This window comes from Gobio gobio (genome assembly GCF_949357685.1).
Source record: "Gobio gobio genome assembly, chromosome: 11".
Classification (NCBI taxonomy): Eukaryota; Metazoa; Chordata; class Actinopteri; order Cypriniformes; family Gobionidae; genus Gobio; species Gobio gobio.
Genome location: NC_137104.1, coordinates 14,909,325 through 14,937,158, shown reverse-complemented (window position 1 = coordinate 14,937,158; position 27,834 = coordinate 14,909,325). Strand labels below are relative to the sequence as shown.

The 27,834-nt window shown below is 38.9% G+C and overlaps 1 protein-coding gene across 1 annotated transcript in view; it reads left to right on the top strand.

The window, feature by feature from the left end:
• gabbr2 (gamma-aminobutyric acid (GABA) B receptor, 2) overlaps window positions 1–26,547 on the top strand; it is a gene marked incomplete at its 5' end in the record, with an annotated part of 280,013 nt that extends 253,466 nt beyond the window's left edge. Inside the window, 6 exons of the mRNA XM_079830006.1 lie at window positions 12,933–13,043; window positions 15,317–15,541; window positions 15,827–16,009; window positions 16,792–16,921; window positions 17,201–17,315; window positions 21,925–26,547. Of these exons, the coding sequence (XP_079686132.1) occupies window positions 12,933–13,043; window positions 15,317–15,541; window positions 15,827–16,009; window positions 16,792–16,921; window positions 17,201–17,315; window positions 21,925–22,090 (930 nt within the window). The 3' untranslated portion in view covers window positions 22,091–26,547. The remainder of the gene's footprint in view (window positions 1–12,932; window positions 13,044–15,316; window positions 15,542–15,826; window positions 16,010–16,791; window positions 16,922–17,200; window positions 17,316–21,924) is intronic.
• Between the last annotated feature and the right edge of the window lie 1,287 nt (window positions 26,548–27,834).

Here is a 27,834-nt window from a genome sequence, read left to right as displayed (position 1 = left end):
CAATTTGGCACTGAGGCGAGCTAGAGAACAAAAACCAAGAGTTGTCCACATCCTGACAATGTGCAGTAGGCAGAAAAGAGCAGTTTGGTATGGCAGTGCATCATTAGCCCTGAAGCCAGTGAATTTCATTGGCACATAAATAATCCAGCCTACTGGGCTACAGGAGACTATTAGAAACGTCCCTGACGTCGTTCACTATTCAGCCACCAATATGTTTCAATATGCAATATGTTTTGTGTAACAAATACAATATGCATTATTTATTTCAATAATATGCATTGATATAATATGCAATATTATTTCATTATTTATTTAAAATAATAGTGAGCACTGAAAAATCGCTTAAGGAGCGTTGACAGTTTATGTAATTTACAGTAAGCGCTGATTGATTTTCCTATTATGGTTGGGTTTTATTCAGTCTTTGATCATTCTTAATGCCCAGATATATTCAAGGTGTTCTTTTTGGTTCTTCGCTTAGGGGTAGTTAAGAAAACCTTTACGAAAATTAACCATGGTTTTACTATAATAAAAGTAGAGTAACCAGTTGTATAACTACAGTTGTACTACAAATACCATGGTTAAACTATGGTTAGTGCTGATAAACCATGGTTAATTTGTGGCACCTACAATAACCGTAGGTGCGCTCCATTCGACCGTAAGTGGACTGCAAAGTGGACTTCACAGGGTATTCCGCCATCTTAAATGAAATTCCAATCCGAAGGGAGTGAACATGTTTAGTTCAAAGGGCTCTGTGAACGGCATAGGGAATAAGCGTACATCGATACATCACTTCACAGGAAGTGGAGAGCGAAAATCACCCAACTGTCATTGCGTGGAGCGATGGAGTTTACGTATGCATTCGAGTATTCATTAATATTGTTTTATTATACAAACTAGAGTATTTATGAATGGTTATGGCAATGAATGTTACATGTGCATATTGTATGAATATGTAAACAAAGTAAAAGAAGCAGCTGAGGCGCTGTCAATTTTCTTTTTTTTACTTTATTTACCTCAGGATTGTTTACTATGCAGCTGCGCGTGCTATGAGACCGCTACAATTATTAAGACCATTATTAAGAACACATTTATACAGTTCCCCAAATCAACATTTATTTTCATATTGAATGACAGTTAAAATACAGCTTCAAATCTGTTTATAGTCAACTAAATATACAGTAATCTATGTAATAAACTATTAATAATAAATAAACTACTAATAGTAAAACTAATAGACTAATACAATGTTTTGATTATATTTATTAGATCGATACTTACTTATATTTATAGGATTATTATATGATTTTAAATTTGAAAGTAACGTCGCAATCTGCGTGACCCTGTCATTGCCTTTCTTTGATTCTTTCGTTGCAGGGCCTTCCAAATTAGCGATTATAGTCAGCGAAGTTATTGTCCATTTCACCTGATATACCTTGCTAAGGGAGTAGGGATCAGTGAACACTGCACAGGAAACCTGTCGATTGGAACGCCACCATGTTTTTTTTCGTAGTAAAACCATGGTTAACTTTCGTAAGGGTGGTTATAGCGATGTGGATGTGTTAAGCTCTGCTATTTTGCTCTCCAATCAAGTTATGTCACGTTTATTTATATAGCACTATACAATAGATTGTAGCTTACTGTATTCAAAGAAAACAAATTGTTGCTTTCAATTAAAAACTCTCCAGTGTGTTCTTATTTTTATGCCTGACCTTGATCGTCTGAACAGAAGAAATGAACTGGAGAAGAAGGTGGAGCCTCCTTGCACACCTGCCTATAACAAATTATTTTCATCACCATAGACCAATGGTAGTTGAAAGTGTTTACCAGCCAGAGCCAACTTTTCCATAAAGTTTGCTTTGGCAAGCTCTTTCAAACTACCAAAACATTTCAGCCTGATTTTGTTCAAAATGCCATCACACCAGTTTATCCATCCATCCATCCATCTATCTATCCATCTGTCCGTCCATGTTTTTATTTACTATGTTCTTGCTCTAGCATGTTGTTGAGGTCCTAAGAGACACTACATATCTTTATCATAAGACTCTTCAAAGTTGTCATGCAGCTCGCAGCTTTAGGGTTGCCTTGGAGAACAGACAAATGGAAGAAAGAGGCAGTCACATGATCACACTTGCAGTGTTTCCCTGCTTGAGGGCCATATCAGGTGACCTGGCCCTGAAGACAAGGATGCATCACATATATGTTGTGACAGGTGTTAACATGGTAATTTTGAGATGCGGATGGAGTGAACAGTCTTAATAGAGCGAGCAGATGCCCACCCAATCAGAATTAAGGCAAAGATAGCATTGGTCTGTTTTTATGAAGTGGGCTGTGTGTTGAGAAGTTTGATGAAGGGCGGTAAAATACTCCAACCAATCAAAAAAATAACACTTGAAAATTGCAGCTCATCTTTTATTAGCAAACAGCAATGGCGTGTTATACACTAACGGGCGGCTTCCGTCTGTTTCAGAAAACCAGATGCTGACAATCACACGAGTGATAACAGACAGAAATGTTTGCGTGCTATCAGGGTGCGAATTACGGGGAGCTTAATATATATTCATGAATATGTTTATTTGTAAATATGAACATTTCTATAGCTGACTTTAAAGTGTCATTTGTCTGTCCCTAAAATGGGCCATTGCAATTACCTAAGCAGTTGTATCAAATATTGGAGAAAACTATATTACATCTATAAAAAACTATAAACTATAAAACATCTATCTATCAATCTCTCTCTCTCTACATGTGTATATATATATATATATATATATATATAGAGAGAGAGAGAGAGAGAGAGAGAGAGAGAGAGAGAGAGAGAGAGAGAGAGAGAGAGAGAGAGAGAGAGAGAGAGAGAGAGAGAGAGAGAGAGAGAGAGAGAGAGAGAGAGAGAGAGAGAGAGAGAGAGAGAGAGAGAGAGAGAGAGAGAGAGAGAGAGAGAGAGAGAGAACTGGGCCTGGCTAGTATGATATTTAGAGAACCTTTTTGGGCCCCTCTAACATTGACGGTGACTGTAAGTGATATTTGTGTGTGTGTGTGTGTGTGTGTGTGTGTGTGTGTGTGTGTGTGTGCGCCTTTTTGGTATTACACCATCACAGCATTTAAAATATTTTTTTAAATACATGGAGACTTGATTCAGCTGGTTCAATCTGCTCGAAAACAGTATTTGAGAATTGTTATTTATTGAGCAGTGACCTTATCAGTCTTACTCATGAATACTATAGAGCAAAAGTCTCCTGCTGTTAAGCAGCCCATCTGTACTTTCTATAGTCTGCATAATACAGCCCAGTACACATCACAACACAGGCCTCTCATAGAAACTGAGCCTCCAAGGACTCAATTACTGCTCTCTCGGCTAGCAACGACAGGGATATGATGTGCATGCACACGTTTGAGTCTGCCAGAGGCAGAAAAGGAGAAAAAGAGAGAGACTTTTGTCTCACTGCTGGAAGTATAGCTTTTTATGAATCACAAGTTTTGGCTTAACTTTCATAAAACTAAATTCTGTATTAAATTCAACTACAGAAGGACCAGCCTAACAGATCTTGACAGTAGCCGTGCACATAATAATCGACAAATTTGTTAATACAACCGGGAACATTCAGTATCTTGTACAAAATTAACATCATCAAAAGATATCACGTTCACTCTGAGCTTTATAATCATGTTTAATTAATGTTAACACAAGGGGTAATATCCTGGACAGGACGTGCACCTCAATGGAGTCAATGGAGGCGAGGTAAACCGAGAACAAGAGAAAATGAGGTGCGGATGATCCCAGGAATGATAAAGTAAATGAGACACAAGTGGGACTTTACCTTGAGGATTAGATCACACAGTGTTTGAAGTGTGCTGGCAGTTTGTTTAATGTGAAGTGCACTGTGTCGGTTCAGACCTCACATGCTGATGGATTACTGCCGCCCATTTTGAACTTACTATTTCACCAATTGGTTCAAAGAGCTCTTAAAGGGATAGTTCACCCAAAAATGACAATTAGCCCATGATTTACTCACCCTCAAGTCATTCTAGGTGTATATGACATTCTTCTTTCAGACGAATACAATCTGAGTTATATTAAAAAAGTCCAGGCTAATCAAAGCTTTATAATGGCAGTAATAGTTGCTCTGTTTTTGAAGTCCATAAAAAATGCATCTGTCCATCGAATAACGTGCTCCACACAGCTCTGGGGTGTTCATAAAGGCCTTCTGAAGCAAATCGATCCGTTTGTGTAAGAAACATATCCATATTTAAAACTTTATCAAGTAAAGTTTCAGCCGATCACCTTCCGTGGAAAAGTGTTGAAAGTGCCATCTCGCAATTCAAGACGCATACCTGACGTCATGACGAGCGCACCTGGTCGCGTTTGTCTTTCGATCGCCAGAGGCACTTTCAACACTTTTTCCATAAATTGCTTCAGAAGGCCTTTATTAACACCCCAGAGCCGCGTGGAGCACGTTATTTGACAGACAGATGCATTTTTTATGGACTTCAAAAACAGAGCAACTATTACTGCTATTATAATGCTTGGATTAACCTGGACTTTTAAAATATAACTCAGATTTTATTCGTCTGAATGAAGAATGTCATATACACCTAGGATGACTTGAGGGTGAGTAAATCGTGGGCTAATTTTCATTTTTGGGTGAACTATCCCTTTAAATAAATTTCACTGGAAGGACATTTTTGCTGGTAATTATGTGGATGTTTCTTCAGCTACATACATGCACTTTTATGTCCCAGAGTTGATTTGTCTTCTTTTTGATATGTTCTTTAAAAAGATTAAAAACATATTCAGTGTGTATCTAGCATACATAAAGTGCTAGCTATGAATGAAATAGTCCTATTTTGCATTTTTTTACATGTTCAACTTTCTTTAGTGTGCAATGTTGCTGTTTGAGCATGAAAAAGGTCTGCAAAGTAAAAAAGAAAAAAGTCCACTCCAAAGGGAGTTATTCTCTATCTCTCAGTGCACACTGTTTCTGAACTCTCTGAAATGCCTCGATTGCAGTCTTGAGTTTTCTTCCAGAAACATACATGATGACACAATATTTCTTATTTAAATAATTCCTGCCCAAGGCATAAGCAAAAAAAGGGGATGAGGCATGGTTTAGTTGCATTACTAGTGGGTTGAAACTCACGGTTATTTTAAGGAGCGTGACATTTCCGATACACGCTCGAAGCAGCTGACCAATTACAATACACAAGTTCAGCCGACCAATCAGAGCACACTGCACTTTTCGGGAGGAGGGGCTTCATAGAGAACAGAACAAAACGGAGTGTTACAGACAGACTTGGAAGAGAGGTGCTGCAACAATGTAAAATATGAGAAAAATAATGTTTTTAGAGCATTCAAGCATGAAAACAAACTCAAGACTTTGGACTGTAAGCCATATTTCCAGTATGCTATGCCTGCAATATTATGGGAAGTCAGCCATTTCATTCCAAAAATGTTTCGTTTCATTCAACTATCATTCCCATCACCGAATGTGAACACAATACAGAACTTGAGATGTGGTGTATTTATAAACTCTGTTGGTCGTGGTTAGAGGACATTCAAACTAATGCCCATCTACTCTTTTCCATGCCCTGATGTCCATGATACAGAAAGGTGCTTGTGGCTTCAGTAATCATAGGGGCAGCAGAGTGCACTATGATGGAAAGCGGCCATCCTCCATCACTCACAGTTTGCTATGCCTGCCCTCATGGAGGAAAAAAACAGCAGTCCTAATGAGTTATCAGGACTGATGGCTTATCATGTGTGGGACCTCTCTGTGTCCTTGACTCACCAAGGATCTATAGACGACCTGAGTCACAAATCTCGACTGTCCCCTGGAAAAGAAAACATGCTGTAAGCGTAATGGCCTTCCAATTTTGCGAGTGTGTGTGAGTGTATGCGAGTGTTTGCGTGTCCGTGACCGTAATACTGAGAGCGCATCTGTGTGCATACCTCAATATAATCCCAGTAGTCACCAGATTCAAATGTTTGCCCATGCGTGAGCTCTAATAACGTTTGACAGCGAGCACTCGAACTCCATTTATGAAGGTTGTTATTCGCAAATTAGCTGCATGTTCATAAGTGAGTGTGTTTGTGTAGGGCGAAGGGTGCGCGGTACAGCAGTCACGTGACGGCAACATAGCGAAAGTCATTTGCATCGGAGACTCGCGGAGAGCGAGCAGATGGGAGTTGTGATTAAAACCGAGATATTCTGGAGCATTAGATTAAAGAATGATGTCAATAAAAAGCATTTTAGGCTGTTATAACAAAGGCAATCTGAAACATGCCACTGCACGTTCTCATTTGCATATTTAAATGCGTGTGATGTTCGGGGTTTGATTCCTGGTCTAATGATGCATTTAGCCCGTAATGAATCAGTGATGGCAGCTCCCAGGCTCAGCCGCAGGGACTGCAGCAGGGCCACTTTGAAGTCACTGCATTTGAAGTTAAGTTTAGAGCAGTGGACTCCAAAAATAAGCACACACCAGAGGGAGACAGATCTGCAAAGCCTCAGCGTGCAGCTGCAGGTTCATCCTCAAACTGGAGCAGGTAGATGTAACCCTGGAGGACCCACAAAGAAAAGCTTTCGCCCTCAGTCAGCAGTCAGGAAAGTGCGAAATATAGTCCAAAACTTACATTTGCCACACCTGCAAATTGCACGTGATCAGAGAAAGTGGCAAGATAAAATATTGCTTACCAGACATGGAAGTATTTTTTGGATTGCAATAATATATTTCAAATCAAAGCTGTTCTTTCTATTCATTAATGAATCCTGAAAAAAATCCACAAAAATATTAAGCAGCACAACCGTTTTCAACAATAATAATTCTAAGAAATGCACCAAATCAGCATATTAGAATGATATCTGAAGACGTAATGATGCTGAAAATTCAGCTTTGCCATCAAAGAAATAAACTGATATAATTTAATAATTGAGTAATGAATTGAGAAATTTAAAGGGTTAGTTCACCCAAAAATGAAATTTCTTCCATTAATGACTCACCCCAATGTTGTTCCACACCCGTAAGACCTCCGTTCATCCTCGGAATACAGTTTAAGATATTTTAGATTTAGTCCGAGGGCTTTCAGTCCTTTGAATGTAAGTGTATGCACACTTTGCTGTCCACGTCCAGAAAGGTAATGAAAACATCATCAAAGTAGTTCATATGTGACATCATTTGGTTAGTTAGACTCTTTTGAAGCGTCGACAATACATTTTGGTCCAAAAATAACAAAAACTAAGACTTTATTAAGCATTGTCTTCTCTTCCGGCTTTGTTTGAATCCGCGTTCACAACGCCACAGTGACGCTGCTGACGTAAGACGTTGTGACGTGTTATCTGGTTATCTTTGGCGATTAGGGCATCCAGGACATGCACACTTACACACCATTTTAAAAAAAAATATAGCAATACAAACAATGTAGAACAGCTTGTTTACAGCGTGCATCTCCCTCAGACTACAAACGAAGCTCTGTCGCACCAGATAACACGTCACAGCGTCTTACGTCAGCAGCGTCACTGTGGCGTCGTGAACGCAGATTCAAACAAAGCCGGAAGAGAAGACAATGCTTAATAAAGTCTTAGTTTTTGATATTTTTGGACCAAAATGTATTGTCGACGCTTCAAAAGAGTCTAACTAACCAAATGATGTCACATATGGACTACTTTGATGATGTTTTCATTACCTTTCTGGACGTGGACAGCAAAGTGTGCATACACTTACATTCAAAGGACTGTAAGCCCTCGGACTAAATCTAAAATATCTTAATATTAGGTCTTACAGGTCTTAAGGTTTTTCTTACGGGTGTGGAACAACATTGGGGTGAGTCATTAATGGAAGAAATTTCATTTTTGGGTGAACTAACCCTTTAATCAAATAAATGCAGACTTGGTGAGCATAAGAGACAAGTAAGACAAAAGTAAGAATTTAAAAAATGCTGCCGGCCCCAAACTTTTTTAGTATATAATATAAAATTTAGGTTTTTAATTTTTTTATAGCATGCCGTGCAGGCCAATATGAGATGAGGCAAGCTGTCACAAATCATACATTTGTTCCAAATATTTTCTTTTTGGTGGCTTCTTGCAATGAATATTCCACATTGTGCCACATCTTAGATCAATTGAATCATTTTTAATTTAGATAATGTATTATGTTGCAGTTGTGGTTAACATTGCTAAAGTAACTGTGTTATTTACTGATCAGAGCCAATTTATACTTGTATTTGCTTCTTGGTGAGCGTTGGTTTCAAACCATTGTGCTAAACCTTGTTCCTTGATATGTGTCATGGCTTTGCTGTGGATTAGGTCAGTGAAGTATCGCTCAAGTTGACCTTAAGATTAGATGGCTGAATAATTGACTTAACTTCTTGTTAAACAACTCTCAGCTCCATTGAACAATATCTGCCTCTTCGTACTACATTTAAGCAGTGGCACACAGCCGCCAAGAGATCACAGGATGTAATGTAAAAGGATTACTACAGATAAGAGATTGTGGTCACAAGAAGCCATGTCAGAGAGAAACAGACGGATGACTGACCCATCCAAATGAGCATTATAACTATTATTTCTCTTAAACAAGAGCTTAGCTCAAAATCAAAGGTCTTAGAAACAGACTGGATAATAGAAATCTCATTCATGCTGTACAAAACTATCAATGGAATAAAATATATGCTCATGGAGAAAGGACTGAGGCAAAGTACCCTGAAGTCCTTGACACTCTCTCTCTCTCTCTCTCTCTCTCTCTCTCTCTTTCACTCTCCCTGTCATTTAAGGTTGATTAATTTTTTCATGCTCAGATTGAGATACACAGAGGACAGGATCACACCATGTAAACTTTAATGCCTAGGTCTTCAACCCTGCTCCTGGGGACCCAATGTCCTGCAGAGTTTAGCTACAATCCTAATCAAATACACATGTGTAACAGAGCTGTAAACCTCACTCCCTGGCCTCAAGAGCCACTAGTGAATGACGCATGCTGGAAATGCTGGAAACCCCCGGTTCGAATCCCGCTCGGAGTGGGTCGAGAAGGACCGGTTACACCTGACCCAGCTAATAAAGGTCTTTAGGATTGCTTGAAAAATCGCCAGGCCAGGTTTGTCCAACAGCATCCACAGGGACAGCCTATGGCGTGTACTCTGTGCATATGAGATTTTGCTACAGATCATCCTTCTTTTCAAGAGTTTCCACACTAACTTCACATGCAAAGTAGGAAACAGCAGTCACAGTTTCAAAGTGAAGACAGGAGTCAGACAAGAATGCGTAATATCAGCAATGCGCTTCAACATGACCATCGACTGGAAGATGCAACAGACAACCAAAGGCCAACCAAGAGTAATCAGATGGACTCTCTTCTTAACACTGGAAGATCTGGACTTTGCTGACGACCTGGCGCTGCTTTCACATACCCACCAACACAAAAACATCTTGTCTTAGCACCTATGCATCTTCAAGTTGGCTTGAAGATCAGCAAGAAGAAAACAGTGATGATGACACTGAACACCCCCAACCCCTCACCAGTCCAAGTAGAAGGAAAATATCTACCCACAACTGAGGAGTTTATTTACCTGAGCAGCACCGTTCGACATGATGGAGGAGCAGGCAGTGACATTAAGAATCGTATCAGCAAAACCAGAAACACTTTTAGAAGGTTGAACAATGTTTGGAGGTCTTCACAATATAAACTCCACACTAAACTGAGACTGTACCAGAACTGCATCCTTTCCATCCTACTTTGCGGCTCTGAATGTTGGAGAATGACAGAGAACGACTTTACCAAATTGTCAACCTTCCACACAAAGAACCAAATCACTAACCAAAAACTACTCGCCCAATGCAGGCAAGAAAGTATGGACACCATCATCATGAGAAAGCGATGGAGATGGATTGGACACGTCGTCCGGAGGGAACAAGATGACATTGCCCTCTTCTGGACACTAGAGGAAAGAGAAAGAGAGGAAGACCCAAGAACACCTGGCATCAAACAGTGGAAGCAGAACTGAAGGCCCTGAACCACACCTGGGGTACCATTCAGAAGCTGGCACAAAACAGATAGGACTGGCAAACCTTTGTTGCCACTGGGCATAAAGGGTCCTAAAGAAGAAGCAAGCTGAAGCAGATGGAAATCAAATTTGAAGGACAGTGGGTCTCTCCAGGTGCAGGGTTGAAGACCTAGGCTTTAATGCATTAACAATTAAGCAGTGAGATAATGGACAATAAAATACTATTGTTCAAATATTTTGATTTTTTAAAAGAAATTTTAACTGTTATTTAGCAATGATGTATTAAATTGTTTTAAAAAATGACAGTAAAGTAAAAAATTACACATAAATGCTGTTCTTTTGTAGCCTGACGTCGTCATACTCATATCATACGAGTCTGATACTGCTCCTTTGGGGCGTGTTTCAACCGAACCAGGAAAGAAAATGCCTCTGCACTCAATTGGATAGATCTACAACCAATCAGAACAAAGGAGCGACGCATAGTTGTCAACAGAACTCAACTGCACACACGCTGGAAGAAGCAGAAGAAGAAGATGAGTGTAAACAATCTTTGTCGGTGTTGTAAAAAAGAATTTAAGGATACACAGAGTACTTACCAACACGATCATCATTTTTGAGAGAAATAGTAAAGGTGAATGCATATACGAACAAGTTCTCCGTTTAGGATTAGAACAAATTCAACCCAAGCGCTCTTTGGTGACGTGGACGATTACGTTACTGTCCATCATCGTATAAAGCCCGCCCTGACAATTAGTTTGGTCCGAACAGCTCTGGTTCAAGCATAGTTGCTTCACAAAGGATCAAGTCCAGACCGAACTTCCTGACCTCAAATGTTGTGGGCGGAGCTAAGTTCGGCTGCCATCCAGGCTAGTTCTTTTGAACTTTCTATCAATGAATCTTGAAAAAAGCATGTCAACACTTTCAACATTACAACAATAATAAGAAGAAATATTTACTGAGCACCAAATCAGCATATTCTTATTTACACGTCAATGATATACTAAAAACGGAAACGTTTTTTGCGTCCAGATGACAACATGGTCAAAACAATACAAGCCTACAGACTGAACATGTAATACATAGTTTGCACGGAGACAATATCGGTATAGTTTCCAAAAACTTTGCAAAAACGGCATTGTCATGTAAATGAAGAGACAAAAGGCATAAAAAGTTTTCCGTTTTTAGTTGAAAAATGTATTGTGAAAACAGCTTAAAGATCATGTGCTGGATTAATGTCCACAGGGGGAAAAAATAGACAATTATTTTAAGTTGTAATAATATTTCACCAAACCTATACATTTTAAATTAGCATTTAATTTAATTGAAATATGTATTTAATTAGTAAGCTAAGCTTTAATAATACATTTGTTAGTGAAAAGTCTCAGGCAGGAGTTATAGGGTCATCTGTATACCGCCCCTTCCGTATCTAAACCTGCGGCTGTATACTGTACTAATACACACTGAATGGCTGTCTGTTTGCAGTTCTCAGTGTCCATATGGTTCATTCCAGCCTATAAACTGTGATATAATTCTCTCTTCTCAGCTGACTGTGTCCCTCTTGTCTCCGTCTCTCCACAGACAATCTGTCAGTCACACATCCTTCCAGCTTCCAGTGAACAATTACATTAGACGCCTAATGCAGTGAGAAATATCTGAGCACCCAGCACTGTCTCTAAGCCCAACCCACCGACTGTTGCCCGGCAACACCACACAGCTCGACTAACGACAGCTCAGGCTATGATGAAATCAGAGCTCTAGTTGTTGTGCAGTTAGATATAAGCAGTTTATTTAAGTTTTATCTTCTCAGTTCTGGGTTTTTGAGGTCAGATGGAACACTTGAATGTTTAACAGAGAAGTAAAAGCATTATTGTGTTACTTTCAGTGTGGGGAAATATATTATTCTGAGTAAACTAGTGGTCAAGTTGCAGTTGGGCAATTTTCTTGAATTCTACCTCAGTACTTCTCCTTCTACCTCGCCCTTTTGCTATTTCTTTGGTCGCTATTGTAGAAGCACTTTATCACATCAACAATTTCCGCAGACTATACATAATCAGCGGTTCCTTTCTGATCTGTTCTCTCGCTGAGTTTAAAAATTGTCTGACAGCATGACTTCTAGGATTCATCACATCATGGAATTTGTCGTTTATAAATAGAACTTCTTGTGTTGGCTGGCCCACTTTACTGGCACCATCACTTTGTAAAGATCTTCTGAGCTGTGAGCTCCTTAATGCCTTAACTCAAATCACGCAGATAGAGCCACACAAGAGGAGGATGAAAGCCGGGGGTGTTACGTTTTGTGACTAAACTGGGAAAAAAACGGCAAGACTTAGGAATGCGTTTAGAGGTTGGATCCCTGTGAATCTTTGTGTCCGGGTTGTTGCATGGCAAGCTTAAGGTTTTTCAAAATGGGGCAGCAGAAAGTGGGTTAGAGCTTGGCTACTTTTAGACTTTGAGAGGAACTCAGTTGAGATCTTCTCTCTTTTGCAGACCTCCTTCATGAGTCCAGTCTTGCATATCAGGACTGTAAATATCTTGATCAATATCAAGTAATCAATGTCTAACCCATAAAGAGTTATTGGTAATCGTTAACTCTCAAGTGGCATCCTGCAGAGGTGACTATATTATTGTTCCTATCTCTGTGAAAGTCCATTAAGGTTGGTCTCCCATGGGAGATTAAGTGATCCCATTTCCTGTAATGCCTTCCGCCTCAGTATTGGAACTCAATGCAAATGCACTTTTGTAAATTTACTTCTAAATCTAAATGCAAATCTACTTAATAAGTTTACTTAATGTCAACCCCAAGTCAGCCTTCATATTAACGCATTTAAAGTCAATTCAAAATAAGCCTGGGCTCAGTATTTTGTTATTGTTGTTAGTGACAAAGGTGTTTTTTAAGCCAGGATTATTTCCACTCATTGGTTTCCACACTGTGTCTCCACAGGCAGATCCTCAGGGACGAGACATCGCAATCCGTCCCTTCCTGGAGCACTGCGAGAACACGCACATGACCATTTGGCTGGGGATTGTCTATGCCTACAAAGGCCTCCTTATGGTGAGTGAGAACATTCTAGAGAGCATCAACATGATCGCCATCTGCTCCCGCAGACAACAGAGTCGGAATATTCTGCCACTTCCTTCTACATTTGGGAAATTATAATACATGCCTCGCTGTCATGAAAATGCATTTGCAATACTATATTCTGAGTCACTTGTGTTACATCAGGAAATACAAATGCCATACATACAGTTTTCTAATGTTCATGACCCACCAATAAACAATATTATAACAGTGTTAACAAACACAAATTTGAGTACTTGTATATTTATTAGGGAACAATATTGTCTTTTATCAAATTGCTGCTACTTTATGAAAGCTACAAATCAAAATGGAAAAAATCTAAGCCACTTGAGGTCTACATAACTATGATTATACACCTGGTTAAGGGGGTTTAGGCTTAAGAACAGCTCTTACAGTGATGAAATCAACACACCCACTTATTGCTTTATTATCAGTCTTTGTTTACACTAAACCAAAGTCTACAACCAAAACTTATTGTAAAAACTAATTGTTCTCAAATAGGGGGCCTCAGCAAAGGAGTGCAAGAATAAAATAAGTAAATAATTACATTACAACTGTCGTTTTATTTAAGTGTCCCACGGTCTTCCCAGAGAATTTTGAAAGTGTGATTTGTATACCTGGAAAAGAAGGAATTAATAAAATCCTAAAAAGTATTGGGCATTTTTATAATTAATATAATGTTTAGTTTTGTCAAGCTCTAAAATATTTTATTGTGTAGAAACGGCTATTTATCAGTTTAAATTGTCGCCTTTGGCTTGGCTTGCTCAGTTGGGGACACTAAATTTTCAACTAAATATTCAAATAAATTTCCAACTAAATTACTGATCTGCCCGCATTGTCACTATATGATAATTGAAATGAGCTGATGACATCACCGATTTCACCAGAGCGGCTGTTCAGCCGAATCAAATTCTGTTGCAGTATTTCCTGTTTAACACTATGAAGCTGCTTTGAAACACTCGGCATTGTAAAATGTGCTATGTAAATAAAGGTGACTTGACTAAATAAAAAATCAGTAAAAAAAAATATGTAAATTCATTGGTGTGAAAACGTAAACTTTGGAGAACTTTCAGTTACTGAAACTAAAAATATGATATATTTTCACTCCTAATTTCTGTATTTAAAAAAAAGAAAGAAAGGGAAAAAAAAGAAAATGAGCAGCTAGTACTACAGCAGAAGTACTAGAAGTATATTATGCTTCCTTACAAGCACTGGTATTTCCTTCCGGAAATGCATATCTAGCGAACTCACTGACTGGATGTTGATACATTGTACCCCTAGGAGGAGATATAATGTGAGCAAGATAGCTCTTTCCAATTAACCTCACTTTAAATTACTGGTAAGGTGCCCCAGGAACCAAAATGCCCCCAGTCAGTTAATTGCCCATAGCACAGACCATTATCTCCGAGTCAATGGTGGCAACATCCTCAAATAAAAATCTACCCTTTGACTCACTTTGTGCTCTGTGGAAATGATTTGTCCTCTTGTTCTAGCTGCTGTAATAGCGGCAGGTGGTTCAGTTGACTGGCAGGCCATTACCTCTGTTTTTACCCTGCCCTACAGTAGACGATCCATGTCAAAGTTCAGCAGTGGACCACAGAGCATCTCTAACTGTTTCTTTCGTCTCTCTAGAAACTATAGGTGTAGATTTGGGGGGAGGTCAATGTTAAATCGAAGCTGAAACGTATTTAGAATCATCAAATCATTATAGTGGACAAGTGCAAATGCCATCACGCTCACATTCTCTTATATGTGACATTTCGGAAAACGTCCTCTACCTTCCTCCTGTCATGTTGGAAAACCTGCTGCTAAATCAGCACAGCTTCACTTACAGCTGACGTGTTCCAGTAGAACTAAAGAAGGAAGAGAAAATTAGAGGGTGAACAAGAGTGAGACGTGCTCCGATTGGATTAGGATTGAATAGGTTTGAGGCGAGTGGGTGCAGAATCAAATCTCAGAGTGTGTGTCATTAAGTTAGCTGAGTCATATTTCTCAAAATTCACTCTAGTGTCACACAAAGGTGCTTTGATTACAGCTCTGACTTCCTGAGAGTTGGACAGGTGTTGTTAGCTGCCTTTAGAGGCATTAGGGTGCTAAATAAGTCAGACACAGTTCATTCTCACTGGCTTTATGATTCATCACTGTAAACTGAGGACTGCACACAGTGATGAAGGCGAAAATGAATGTCTTAAGATGTCACTGCTCTTATACCTGTAATAATGAATTGCACTTTTCTCTTTGTCTAGTTGTTTGGGTGTTTTTTGGCCTGGGAGACCAGAAACGTGAGCATTCCAGCCCTGAACGACAGCAAGTACATCGGTATGAGTGTGTATAATGTGGGCATCATGTGCATCATTGGGGCAGCAGTGTCCTTCCTGACCCGAGATCAGCCTAATGTGCAGTTCTGCATCGTGGCACTGGTCATCATCTTCTGCAGCACCATCACGCTGTGTCTGGTTTTTGTGCCAAAGGTAAGTACTGCAACGTACAGCCCGATCCAGCCCTATGGGGAAAGAATTGTAGAGGTCAGCGAAAGCCACATTCTGGCATTTGATTTGTGCAAATCCCTAGCAAGTTCACCTGAAAATAATTGAGAACAGTGCTTACTTTGCATCCCCAGGAGCACCCTGGAAATGAACACACTGAAATTTGAAAGACTACAAAGATTCAAACTCTACCTCTAAACAAATACATCCTAAGAAGAATCGAGGCCAAAATATCTCAACAGTATATCCTTGTTCTCTCTCTTTTGTTAGTTTGTCACAATGCGAACAAACCCGGATGCTGCCACACAAAACCGGAGGTTAAAGTTCACCCAGAACCAGAAGAAGGAAGATTCCAAGACTTCCACCTCAGTAACCAGTGTTAACCAGGCCAACACTTCCCGTCTGGATGGACTACAGACAGACAACCACCGCCTCCGAATGAGAATTACAGAGGTGACGGAAGTTTCTCAGATTTCAATCCTCAATTCCTAGAATGACAGTGTGCTTTAAACAGTAATTAAAATACTGCTAGAAATGACTAATATGCCACTACACAGATTAAAGGGGTCATATTTATTTTATAATTTAATTTTTTCCCCCTAAATTATATATTAATAACAAATGATGTGAGAAAAATAGAATAGTTATTAGAAAAATAAACAAAAAATCTATTAAGCAAATCAAAATACACTGCCCCAAAATATATATTAGATTAAGTATAAATATATATTAAGACTAAATCATTATATTTAAATAATAAATAAATAATTATATTGAGACTAATAGATATTTTGGGGAGCAATACATCAATAAATGTTTTCATTATTGAAAGTATTTTACAGTAATGAAATATACGACTGTTATTTTGTAATAAAAATAAATATAAATTAAATTACTGGTAACTCTTTACAATCAGGTTTCATTTGTTAATATTAGTTAACTGCATTAGTTAACATGAACCAATAATGAAAAGCACTTCCAAAGCATTCACTAATCTTAGATATTGTTCATTTCAACAGTTACTAATACATTATTAAATCAAACGTTTTATCTGTTAATATTATTTCACGGACTCAAGCTAACATGAACTAACAATGAACAGTTGTATTTTTCTTAGCTAATTTAAAAAAAATATTAATAAATACTATAACCAATGCATTGCTCTTTGTTAGTTTATGTATTACTAATGGTACCTTATTATAAAGTGCTACCAAATTTTTGAATTTGTGTTACAGCTGGATAAGGAACTGGAAGAGGTTACCATGCAACTCCAGGACACTCCAGAAAAGACTCCATACATTAAACAAAACCATTACCAAGATGTCAACAATATCCTGAGCATACGCAACTTCACTGACGGCAAAGGTAAGAGAAGTGGATATCAAACCTTGTGTTCCTCACCTGTCGATCACACACAACTGTCAGTCGTGACTTATTTCAGTATGTGTGACTCTTTCCCTCTGTTACTGTCTCCCAGAGAAAAATAACAATTTATTGGAGTGTTATACATTTTTCACCCCCAAACATGTCAACCTGAAGTGTGATATAAGGTGCAAGTTCTGACTCGGCATCTTCTTCAGCTGAATCCACCACTGACATCCTGATGGAAAGGCAGCATTCTGAACATTATGCCTTTGTTTTCAGATGGAGAGAAATCTCTGAAGAACCACTTAGAGCAGAAACCCCAGGCTCAGTGGGGATCCATGGATCCTTCGAGGATAAGCAGAGGTCCACTAGAAGACATCAACTCACCAGAACAGTGAGTTCACACACCGCCATGCACTGTAGACCCAAAAAGTTTCTGGTACACCTACAAATGAACAAAATATTGGTCCAAGTTGTTATTAAGATATTAGGATATAAGCTGACTTTCCAGACATTTGACAAAAGATTTGTTAGACAAGCACAGTATTAAGACAAAAGTATGAATGTACTTGCCACTTGGTTAAATATTTTGCTTAAGTCTTTGATTTTCCAAATCGTTTTTTGTGACACTATCCACTTTATTTTACAACACTGAAGTACGTTTTTTTCTTCTGATTTACTAGCCGCTCTAGGTACATAACTAGAATAATAACAAAGTGCGGTAAATGGTAAAACTATTAGTGCTATAAACCAGTGTGTTTATGATTATGATAATATATTAAAATAATATTTTAACAAATACCAGTTTTCAACATCAAGCAGCATAACGGACAGTTTTTGTACAGTACTACAATAATCTCGAAGCGAATGACACCGGAAGCCTTGCACGTTCAAGTTACCAATGGCCACGGCCACTCTTGCTTTAAAAACAAAGTGAACAGATACAGCATACATTGTTGTATAGACTCATTTACAGCGAGGTGAGAAATAATACAGAGATCAGGAAGAAAAAATATAAATGAAAGCAAGTAGAGAGGGGGGGGGGGGCTGTGGTTACATAACGTATGATTTCTAGTGAGAGCTGAAGGCACTGGACCCTGAAAATAGACAGGAGAGTAGAATTAGAGAACTACAGGCCGTCCCGACACATGAATGTTTGATCGCACAGAGGAGGGATTGTACACTGTCACTGTTCATCAAACACACATACACACTCTCGCTCACACATAGTCTCATATACTTATCCCAGTAGCTGATGGTGTCTTGACCTTGCAAAATAACCACCTCTGCCATGGGAATATGCAGTGAGTCATTTATTGTGCCCGTTCTCCGTGTCTGCAGTAAAGAATAAACAAATACATATTTAGTTTAATAGCACATGGCATAAAGAGTTTTTTTTTTTTTTGCAAGTGAACCGGCAACATCTGACTAATCGATGTTAATTATATCTAAACACAGAAGACATTTTCCTTAATAGATGTATGAAATTAATATTTAATTGAAAGTAATAACTCAAAGAGACTCCAATCATAAAACCAATCATGAAAGGTGTGGTGTATGCACTTTATATAACTGCCATTTGGCTTCTGTAATTGATTTCAATGGCTTCAGCCTCTTGAGGTGTAGTTTGAATCTAACACCTAGACACGGGTTTGAAATGGACTTTATATCAGGTGATCCACACAGCCAGTAACATACTGGATTGATGACACCACAAGACCAAACCAGCGGTTAATCCTGGCTATCCTGAGACAAGGAAAAATTAAAGGAACGCCACTATTTTTGAAAATAGGCTCATTTTCCAACTCCCCGAGAGTTAAACAGTTGAGTTTTACCGTTTTCGAATCCATTCAGCCGATCTCCGGGTCTGGCAGTAGCACTTTTAGCATAGCTTAGCATAGATCATTGAATCTGATTAGACCGTTAGCATCTCACTCAAAAATTTCAAAATTTTTCCTATTTAAAACTTCACTCTTCTGTAGTTACATCATGTACTAAGACCGACGGAAAATGAAGGGCGATATGGCTAGAAACTATTCTCTCATTCCTGCGCAATAATCAAGGAACTTTGCTGCCGTACCATGGGTGCAGCGGCGCAATGTTATTACACAGCGCCTGAAAATAGGCTAACTTCCGTCAACGTAACCAACCTGACAACCTGCTTGCACAGAGATCGTGCCTTGTAACCATGGAGACATTTCTGAGAGACGATTCAGAAGATATTTACTTTGGTGCAGATCCTGAACCGTATCTGTTTGAACAGGAATACACTGAAGATTAGGTTGTCACGTTGGTTATGTGGAATGAGAATATAGTTCCTTGTCATATCGGCCTAGTCATATCGCAACTTTTCATTTTCTGTCGGGCTTAGTACACAATGTAACTACAGAGGAGTCAAGTTATAACTAGGAAAAATATTGAAATTCTTTGGTCACTTTTTTGAGCGAGATGCTAACGGTCTAATCAGATTCAATGATCTATGCTAAGCTATGCTAAAAGTGCTACCGCCAGTAGAATGGATTCGAAAACAGTAAAACTCAACTCTTTAACTCTAGGGGAGTTGGAAAAGTAGCCTATTTTCAAAAATAGTGGCGTGCTCCTTTAAGTCCATTTTCAAGTGCCCACCAAAAAATTTAAATAATTGTACTCTTGTAAACATTTACTGTAATGTAATTAAATATGTGTAATTGCAAAAGTTTGGGGTCAAGGTTTTTTTTTTTTTTGTCTGCAAGGACTCATTAAAAGTATCAAAAGTGAGAGTAAAGACTTTTATAATGTTGTAATATACAACCCCAAATCAGAAAAAGTTGGGACAGTATGGAAAACGCAAATAAAAAAAAGTGATTTCTAAATTTACTTTGACTTGTATTTCATTGCAGACAATATGAACACAAAATATTTCATGTTTTGTCTGGTCAACTTCTTGTCATTTGTAAATATGCATCCTTTCCTCTCATTCAGACCTGCAACACAGTTCAAAAAAAGTTGGGACAGGAGCAATTTAGGGCTAGTAATGAGGTAAAATGGTTAAATAATGATGTGATTTGAAACAGGTGATGTCAACAGGTGATTGTAATTATGATTTGGTACAAAAGCAGCATTCAAGAAAGGTCTAATCCTTTAGGAGCAAAGATGGGCCGAGGATCGCCAGTTTGCCGACAAATACGTGAGAAAATTATTGAAATGTTTAAAAACAATGTTCCTCAAAGAAAGATAGGAAGAGATTTGGATATTTCACATTCAACAGTGCATAACATAATTAAAAGATTCAAGGAATCTGGAGGAATTTCAGTGCGTAAAGGACAAGGGCGCAAGCCTAAGCTGAACAACCGTGATCTCTGATCCCTCAGGTAGCACTGCATCAAGAATCGTCATTCATCTATAAGCGATATCACCACATGGGCTCAGGACTACTTTGGCAAACCTTTGTCAAGTACCACAATACGTAGTTACATCCACAAATGCCAGTTAAAACTGTACTGTGCCAAAAGGAAGCCCTATGTTAACAGTGTCCAGAAGCGCTGTCGACTTCTCTGGGCTCGGAGGCATCTGGGATGGACCATCACACAGTGGAAACGTGTACTGTGGTCAGATGAATCAGTATTTGAGGTATTTTTTGGGAGGAATGGACGCCGTGAGCTCCGGACCAAAGAAGAAATGGATCATCCAGACTGTTACCAGCAACAAGTCCAAAAGCCAGGGTCTGTCATGGTATGGGGTTGTGTCAGTGCCCTTGGCAAAGGTAACTTGCACTTCTGTGAAGGCACCATTAATGCTGAAAAGTACATTGAGATTTTGGAGCATAATATGCTGCCTTCAAGAAGACATATTTTCCAGGGACGTCCATGCATATTTCAACAAGACAATGCAAAACCACATTCTGCACACATTACAAAGTCCTGGCTGTGGAGGAAGAGGGTACGGGTACTTGACTGGCCTGCCTGCAGTCCCGACCTGTCTCCAATAGAGAATTTGTGGCGCATTTTGAAGCGCAAAATGCGACAACGAAGACCCCGTACTGTTGCCCAACTTAAGACTTGTTTGCAGGAAGAATGGGACAAAATTACACCTGAAACACTTCATCACTTGGTGTCTTCAGTCCCTAAACGTCTTTTAAGTGTTGTGAAAAGGAATGGCAACATTACAAAGTGGTAAATGCTTTACTGTCCCAACTTTTTTTTAAATGTGTTGCAGGTCTGAATGACAGGAAAGGATGCATATTTACAAATGACATGAAGTTGACCAGACAAAACATGAAATATTTTGTTTTCATATTGTCTGCAATGAAATACAAGTCAAAGTAAATGTAGAAATCACTTTTTTTTATTTGCGTTTTCAATTTTTCTTATTTGGGGTTGTATATTATATATATTTTAATATTATAATAAATTATTTCAATTTTTTAAAGGGGTTTGTAGAGATGTCTAATCATCAAGTTTTCCACAAAAATATTAAGAATGACAACTGTTTTCAACATAGATAATAATAAGATGATTTCTGAGGGATCATGTGACACTAAAGACTGGAGTAATGGCTGTTTTCAATTCAGCTTTGCAATCAGAGGAATAAATTACTTTTTAAAACTCTTTTGTAGATTGTAAAAATTATTTTACATTACTGTTTTTACTGTATTTTTTCATATCAAATAAATGCAGCTTTGAGCAAAAGAAAAAAAAAATCGTACAGGCCTCAAACTTTTAAATGGTAGCGTAGGTCCAGATGGTGTAGTAATGGCATCTACCAGCAGGTACTACAGGGGTCAAGCTAACCAGCTAAACCTTGAACCCTTGATTAAAACCGAAACATGATGTACCTGTATGTGGCAAAGTTACTGATGCTTTAAATGTGCTTTGTGATATAATAGATGAACTTCTGTTACATTCTGTTACATTTTGTTCTTCCCTACTATTGAACACACATTTACTAAAGAGCATTACAGAAAATGAGGAATTGGGTATTTTATGTATAACAACCATTTTCGTCTGTGTGCTTTGTGTTCACAGCATACAGCGCAGGCTGTCCCTGCAGCTGCCGATCCTGCATCACGCTTATCTACCCTCCATAGGAGGGGTGGACGCGAGCTGCAGCAGTCCCACGAGCAGCCCGGCCTCTAGCCCGCGCCACAGACACATGCCCCCCTCCTACAGGGTTATGGTGTCCGGCCTGTGAGCCTTACCACTGCCCTGCACTGCACTCCGAGGAAGCGATCAGCTTTTTTTAAAAGACAGACTGAGCAATATCAGCAGTTAACAGAAGCGTGTGAGCAACCCGGGGTGGGGGGTTCAACTCTTCATCCATCCGTGACTCCCCCTTCCACCATCCATGGCCACATCAGAGCAGAACTGATCTTTCAGGCTAGGAGGGAGGTGACCGGAGGTTCTCACACAGCAACCCAACCCAGACTCCCATAATCTATGTCCCGTCACCTCCCGTTCCTAACTCGATGGACTCAATGTCCCACACACCCCCCACCCCAAACAGCAGCGTGGATCAACAGAGGACAGGAGCTGTAGCCTTAGCTGCTAAAAAAGAGATGCTTCCGCCGGCAGCCTTTCTGCAAAATACGTGCACATTGGTTCTGCTGAAACTTGCGGGAAAGGGGCAGCGGAAGTGACCGAGGACGACTCCTCTTTATTCAACACGTCAACAGCCATGTAAATACCATATTTGAACTTCAAAGTGAGCTTTGAATATGCTGTGAAATGAATTATTCTGATGAGGCCTGGTGCTCCGTAGAACTTTACAAACAGTCGACGAACCAGGAACAGACACATACGACGTTGCAAACCAGTCTGAATTTGTTGTATTGCTTCAGTGTCCCAATGGTGTGAAAAAGTGGTTAATGGTACATAAGACTATTGGTGTCTCGATTTTTTGCTAAAAATAACAAGGGAGTGTTTCAGGGTAACGCGGGCCACCTGTTCTCACCTGGATCGAACGTGTACCACACATTGTTTTTCTTCAAAAACAGCTTGCATCATGTAGGCCTGTCCTGGTAACAGAGTATCGAAAGTACCACTTCGGTTTAACGCAAGTAGTTTCACATTAGAGGTCGCGCAACTGCGACCTCGAAAGAGCCACAGGTTCAGCTGAAACCGACGATTTTAGAGAGTCAGTCTTCCATTACAGCCAAGCAAGTTGATCCTGCATACCGGGACTGAAACAAGCAGATGCAGCCCCAAGCTTCGGATGTACAATAGCCGTCATGTGACCGGCTGTTACAGAACAAGAAGACTCACAAATTGCGATAATAACAGGGAAGTGGTACTCCATGCAGAGCAAAACCAAAATATCCTCACAGAAAGCTGCGAGGTTACACAAAAGAAGCGGTCCACACAGCAAGACAGAAGAACGATATTGTATTAAACAGCGGGGCTGAAAAATTAGCACAAGTGTAATTAACTTAATAAGTCGAGTCACGTAAGAACAAAGCCTCGTTTTGACTTTCTGGTGCAGTCTCTCAGTTTACCCTCCCTCTGTTTATTTCTTGTTTGTTTTGTTTCTTTGGGTTGGTGAAAAAAACCCAACACGTGTGAATCCTCTACGGTTGTAGCTTGGGCTAAAAGGGCTCGGGTTGAGGGGAGAAATGTTGGAGTTCCGCCCCAGTCGCAGAGTGACATTGTGAAAAACATCAGCTGGCTCTTGGCAACAGTGAAATTACCTCATAGTTGCTATAGAAATGTTACTGTGCAGTGAACTTTGCACAATGTCTTGCAGAGATGGGAGCATCAGCTAGAGCTGGTGTCATACTTCTTTTGTAAATCTGGAAATGTAATCAAAATATGAATTATCGGAAATAAGCTACGTATCATTCATATCAAAGGCAAGAGTTTGTTTCGGCTGATATCTCACCGTCGGTGTCTTGGTTTTAGTTTCTGTCAGATTTGTTACTGTACGTGTGTGCCTGTCGTCTTACGGGAGCCTAATGGACCGAATCGCGTCGACCGGATGACGAAAACAGTGACATCACATATAGTCAATGCATCGAGAATTTCTTTTAACTTGTGACTTCTTTCTGTATGGCTGTTATCTGCTAATAACGAAACATTCATAGGTATTTATTGTCTCAACTTTTCGGGGGAAAAAGAGGAGACTGAAAGAACAACAGTGGTTGTCATAGTACCTCACGCTCACTAATGTGTCACGATAACAAAGACCTTTAAATACAACAACAGAGATACGCAAAAATCCCACAACGCCACGGGAGCTTGTCTTAGTATGACGGCCACGACCCCTACTGACGTTTCTAATACACTATGAGTTTTTCAGGACACGGAGGGGATTGTCTACATTTTGACTTTTGCAGCACATGACTATGAATGAGTTTTCATTCGGACTACAATCAGCTCTTATTTCAAGTTCATTTCAACATTGTCGTTTATTCTTCAATGTCTTTATGATATGTTGTTTGGCACGTTCAACAGTCAGTATCCCACTATATGAAACATCTTTGGCACATGTGAACATCACATTTAATGTTCTATATTAGAGAATAATCGAAAACATCAACTTCGAGAAAACGGTGTACACTGGACGTTACAAAAACAATATATCCAATTTATTAACATACTGGCTTTATTTGTTGTTTCTCATCGCCTTTTAACCTCCTGTTAAAATATGTTATGGTAATGCTCCACAATAACTTTCATTAACCTAATATGACAAAGGTGTTCGTAAAATATTGTAACTTCAAAATATTTTAACAGAAGGATGGAGGGTAATAAGCAACAATGAAGCTCAGTGAATCAGTAGAAGTAAAAGGGCTAGCTCACATTTAAATATTGTATTTCTTTTTTCTTTTTTTTTTACAGTATATGGCATATCTGACATGTAGTAACAGGATACGGTCAATACTGTCATTACAACCTTTTACAAACGGATGACTAATTAAATGCATAATTTCATACAACCTAATATCATAAAATGGGTAGATTCTCATGCTGAAATCCACTAGTCCTGTTTGATCTTCAAGCTGCTGGAGCCTCAATTATAAAATGTTGTGTAGAAACTGTCCTACATTTGACCTTACCGTCATTTCTCAAATGTGCACACGTGAGATTTAGAAAACGAAAGTACTTCCAGATGTGAAATCTGTAAATCGCAAATGTTCTTGAAATTGTGCACAGCTGAATGGTTTCAGATCTTCGTCTTGTAAACGCCACCTAATTAATGTCATTAACATGTAAAAGAGCACCAGTCAAATCCTTTACTTGAGAAGGGCGGGCGGGGAGATTTGTTACGATTTCAAAATACCAGTACGCTGACTCCCTGCCACAAGGAAAAGTGCGTCCGTCTGCATAGAACCTGACGTGGCACGAAGCACTTTTCTATGGAAGCTTCTTTCTGCCACAGAATAAAAAAAGTGTATAAGATCATTGCGACTTTTTATCATACAATGCTGACTTTTTTTCTCACAATTGTGAGTTTACATTTCCTAATTCAGACTTTTTTTTCCTCAAAATTGATATAAAGTTGCAATTGCGACTTATCAGAATTGTGAGATATAGACTTTTTCTCGCGATTAAGAGTTTATATCTCGCAATTCTGACTTCTTTTCTCGCAATTCTGTCTTTTTCTGTCTGTCCTTTCACACTGGACGCGTAATGGAAAAGCGAAGTGGAAAAACGTATATTTCGAGTGTGAATAGTTTGCGTCAAAACCATTCACATCAGTGACGTTTCAGAACTCCAACATTCCAAAACATTCACGGCGACAGCTAAGAAAACACGGACACTTCCTCATTCAGTGAAAACGAGCTTTTCATTTTATTTAAAAGACCGAAAAGAAGATATTGGGTGCACCCAGTCTTAAAGAACAGAGTCTGAAGAGTATGCTAATCTTGTACATGAGCTAAAACTTTATCATGGTCGGTTCCGCACTTACTTTCAAATGTCCGTGGGACAATTTGAGGAGCTCCTCCAGAGACAGTAGCACCGCATCTGACGAGACAAACACACACTTCAGGAACCAATCGATCCGGAGCAGCTATGTTTCCAGTTGAGTCACAATGTGAACATTTAAGTACCACAGTCGTACTGATGGAAACACATTCACTTTCTAGTCATGGACACAATTACATTAGAAAAAAATCTACAAGTTTTAACTCAAAAGGTTATGTTATCGTTGTCTGTAGCCTACAGTAGGTAAACACAGCTGCATCTGTACAGCTGTAACTACAACTACAGCTGTAATCTCGTGAGAAATGCAATACCTGGCAAAGGTTAATGTTGATTGAATAGCTAATGACATCAACTGGACATTTTGTGACCTTTGTTTCCTTGTATGTGATTGGTTTAAGCCTTTTCTGTCGCTGCGAGAGTTTTAAAAAATCGACATCGAAACAAAAAAAATAACATTGTTTTTTTCGCCACAGCACATTCGCGTTCGTTGTGTGGAAGCACTCATTACACAAACAGCTGATCAAAAAATAAAACCATTGCGCAAATTATTCACGCATCAGAATCGCGTCCAGTGTGAAAGGACCTTAAGAGTTTATATCTCGCAATTCTGACTTCTTTTCTTGCAATTCTGTCTTTTTTTCTCACAATTTTAGACTTTATAACTCGCAATTGCAAAAACTCGGAATTCTGAGGAAGTCATAATTTGGAAATAAACTCGCAATTCTGAAAAAAAAAAGTCAATTCCTACTTTATAAAGGCCCTTTCACACCAGACGCGTAACAAAAAAGCGAAGCGGAAAAACGAGTATTTTGTGTGCGAATAGTTCGCGTCAAAACCATTTACATCAGCCGCGACACGAGTTTGCGACATCTGTGACGTTTCAGAACTCCAACATTCCAAAACATTTGCGGTGACAGCTGAGAAAACAAGGACACTTCCTCATCCAGTGAAGACGAGGTTTTCATTTTATTTAAAAGACCGAAAAGAAGGTATTGGGTGCACCCAGTCTTAAAAAACAGAAGAAGAACACAATTACATTAGAAACATTTTTTGCCGCAGCACATTCACGTTCGGTGTAGAAGCACTCATTACACAAACAGCTGATCAAAAAATAAAACCATCGCACAAATTATTCACGCGTCAAAATCGCGTCCAGTGTGAAAGGACCTTAACTCACAATTGCGACTTTATAACACGCAATTGCGAATTTATAACTTGCAACTGTGACTGTATATCACACAATTCTAAGTAAAAAAGTACGAATTGTGAGAGGTAAACTCGCAATTCGGAGAGTTTATATCTCAATTGCAACTTTATATCAATTTTGAGGGGAAAAAAGTCTGAATTATGAGATGCAAACTCACAATTGTGATAAAAAAAGTCAGCATTGTATGATAAAAAGTCGCAATAATTACCTTTTTACCGGAAACAAGCTTTCATACTTTTCCACGTCAAAGACCGTTCTTGTGAAAATGAACGTTGGCCTGGATTTTAGCGTACGTACGCACACTCAAAGTTTAAATCTGTGCGTCAGCAAGTTTTATAAATGAGGACCCTGCTACTGAGGTTTTCAATGGTTTAAAACTTCCAGGCATAAACAAGAACTTTAGTATTCAAATAATAAAAAAATCATCCAAAAGAGCAACTCAGATATATATTTTAATACTAGTTAAGTGGGATGTTTACAAGTGATCCAGCCAAACATCTGCTCAAGGAGAGGGCATGATTCAGTACTCTAGTTTTAAATCATAATGATGACCATAATATTAATTAGTTGAGGCTACAGAAGCCTGATGACATGTAATTATTAACAAGAGATTATTAAGAGATTCTTATTGAGAGTAATCATATGGTAAAGTATGTATACATAAAGAATGTATTAGATTGATTAAAAAAAGAATTATTTATTTTTTAATCTTTCTTGCATGGTATCCTATGCATACATTATAGATTTAATTTTGCAAATAATTTAACTCAATCATTTCTGACAAATGCACAATTATAATAATTATG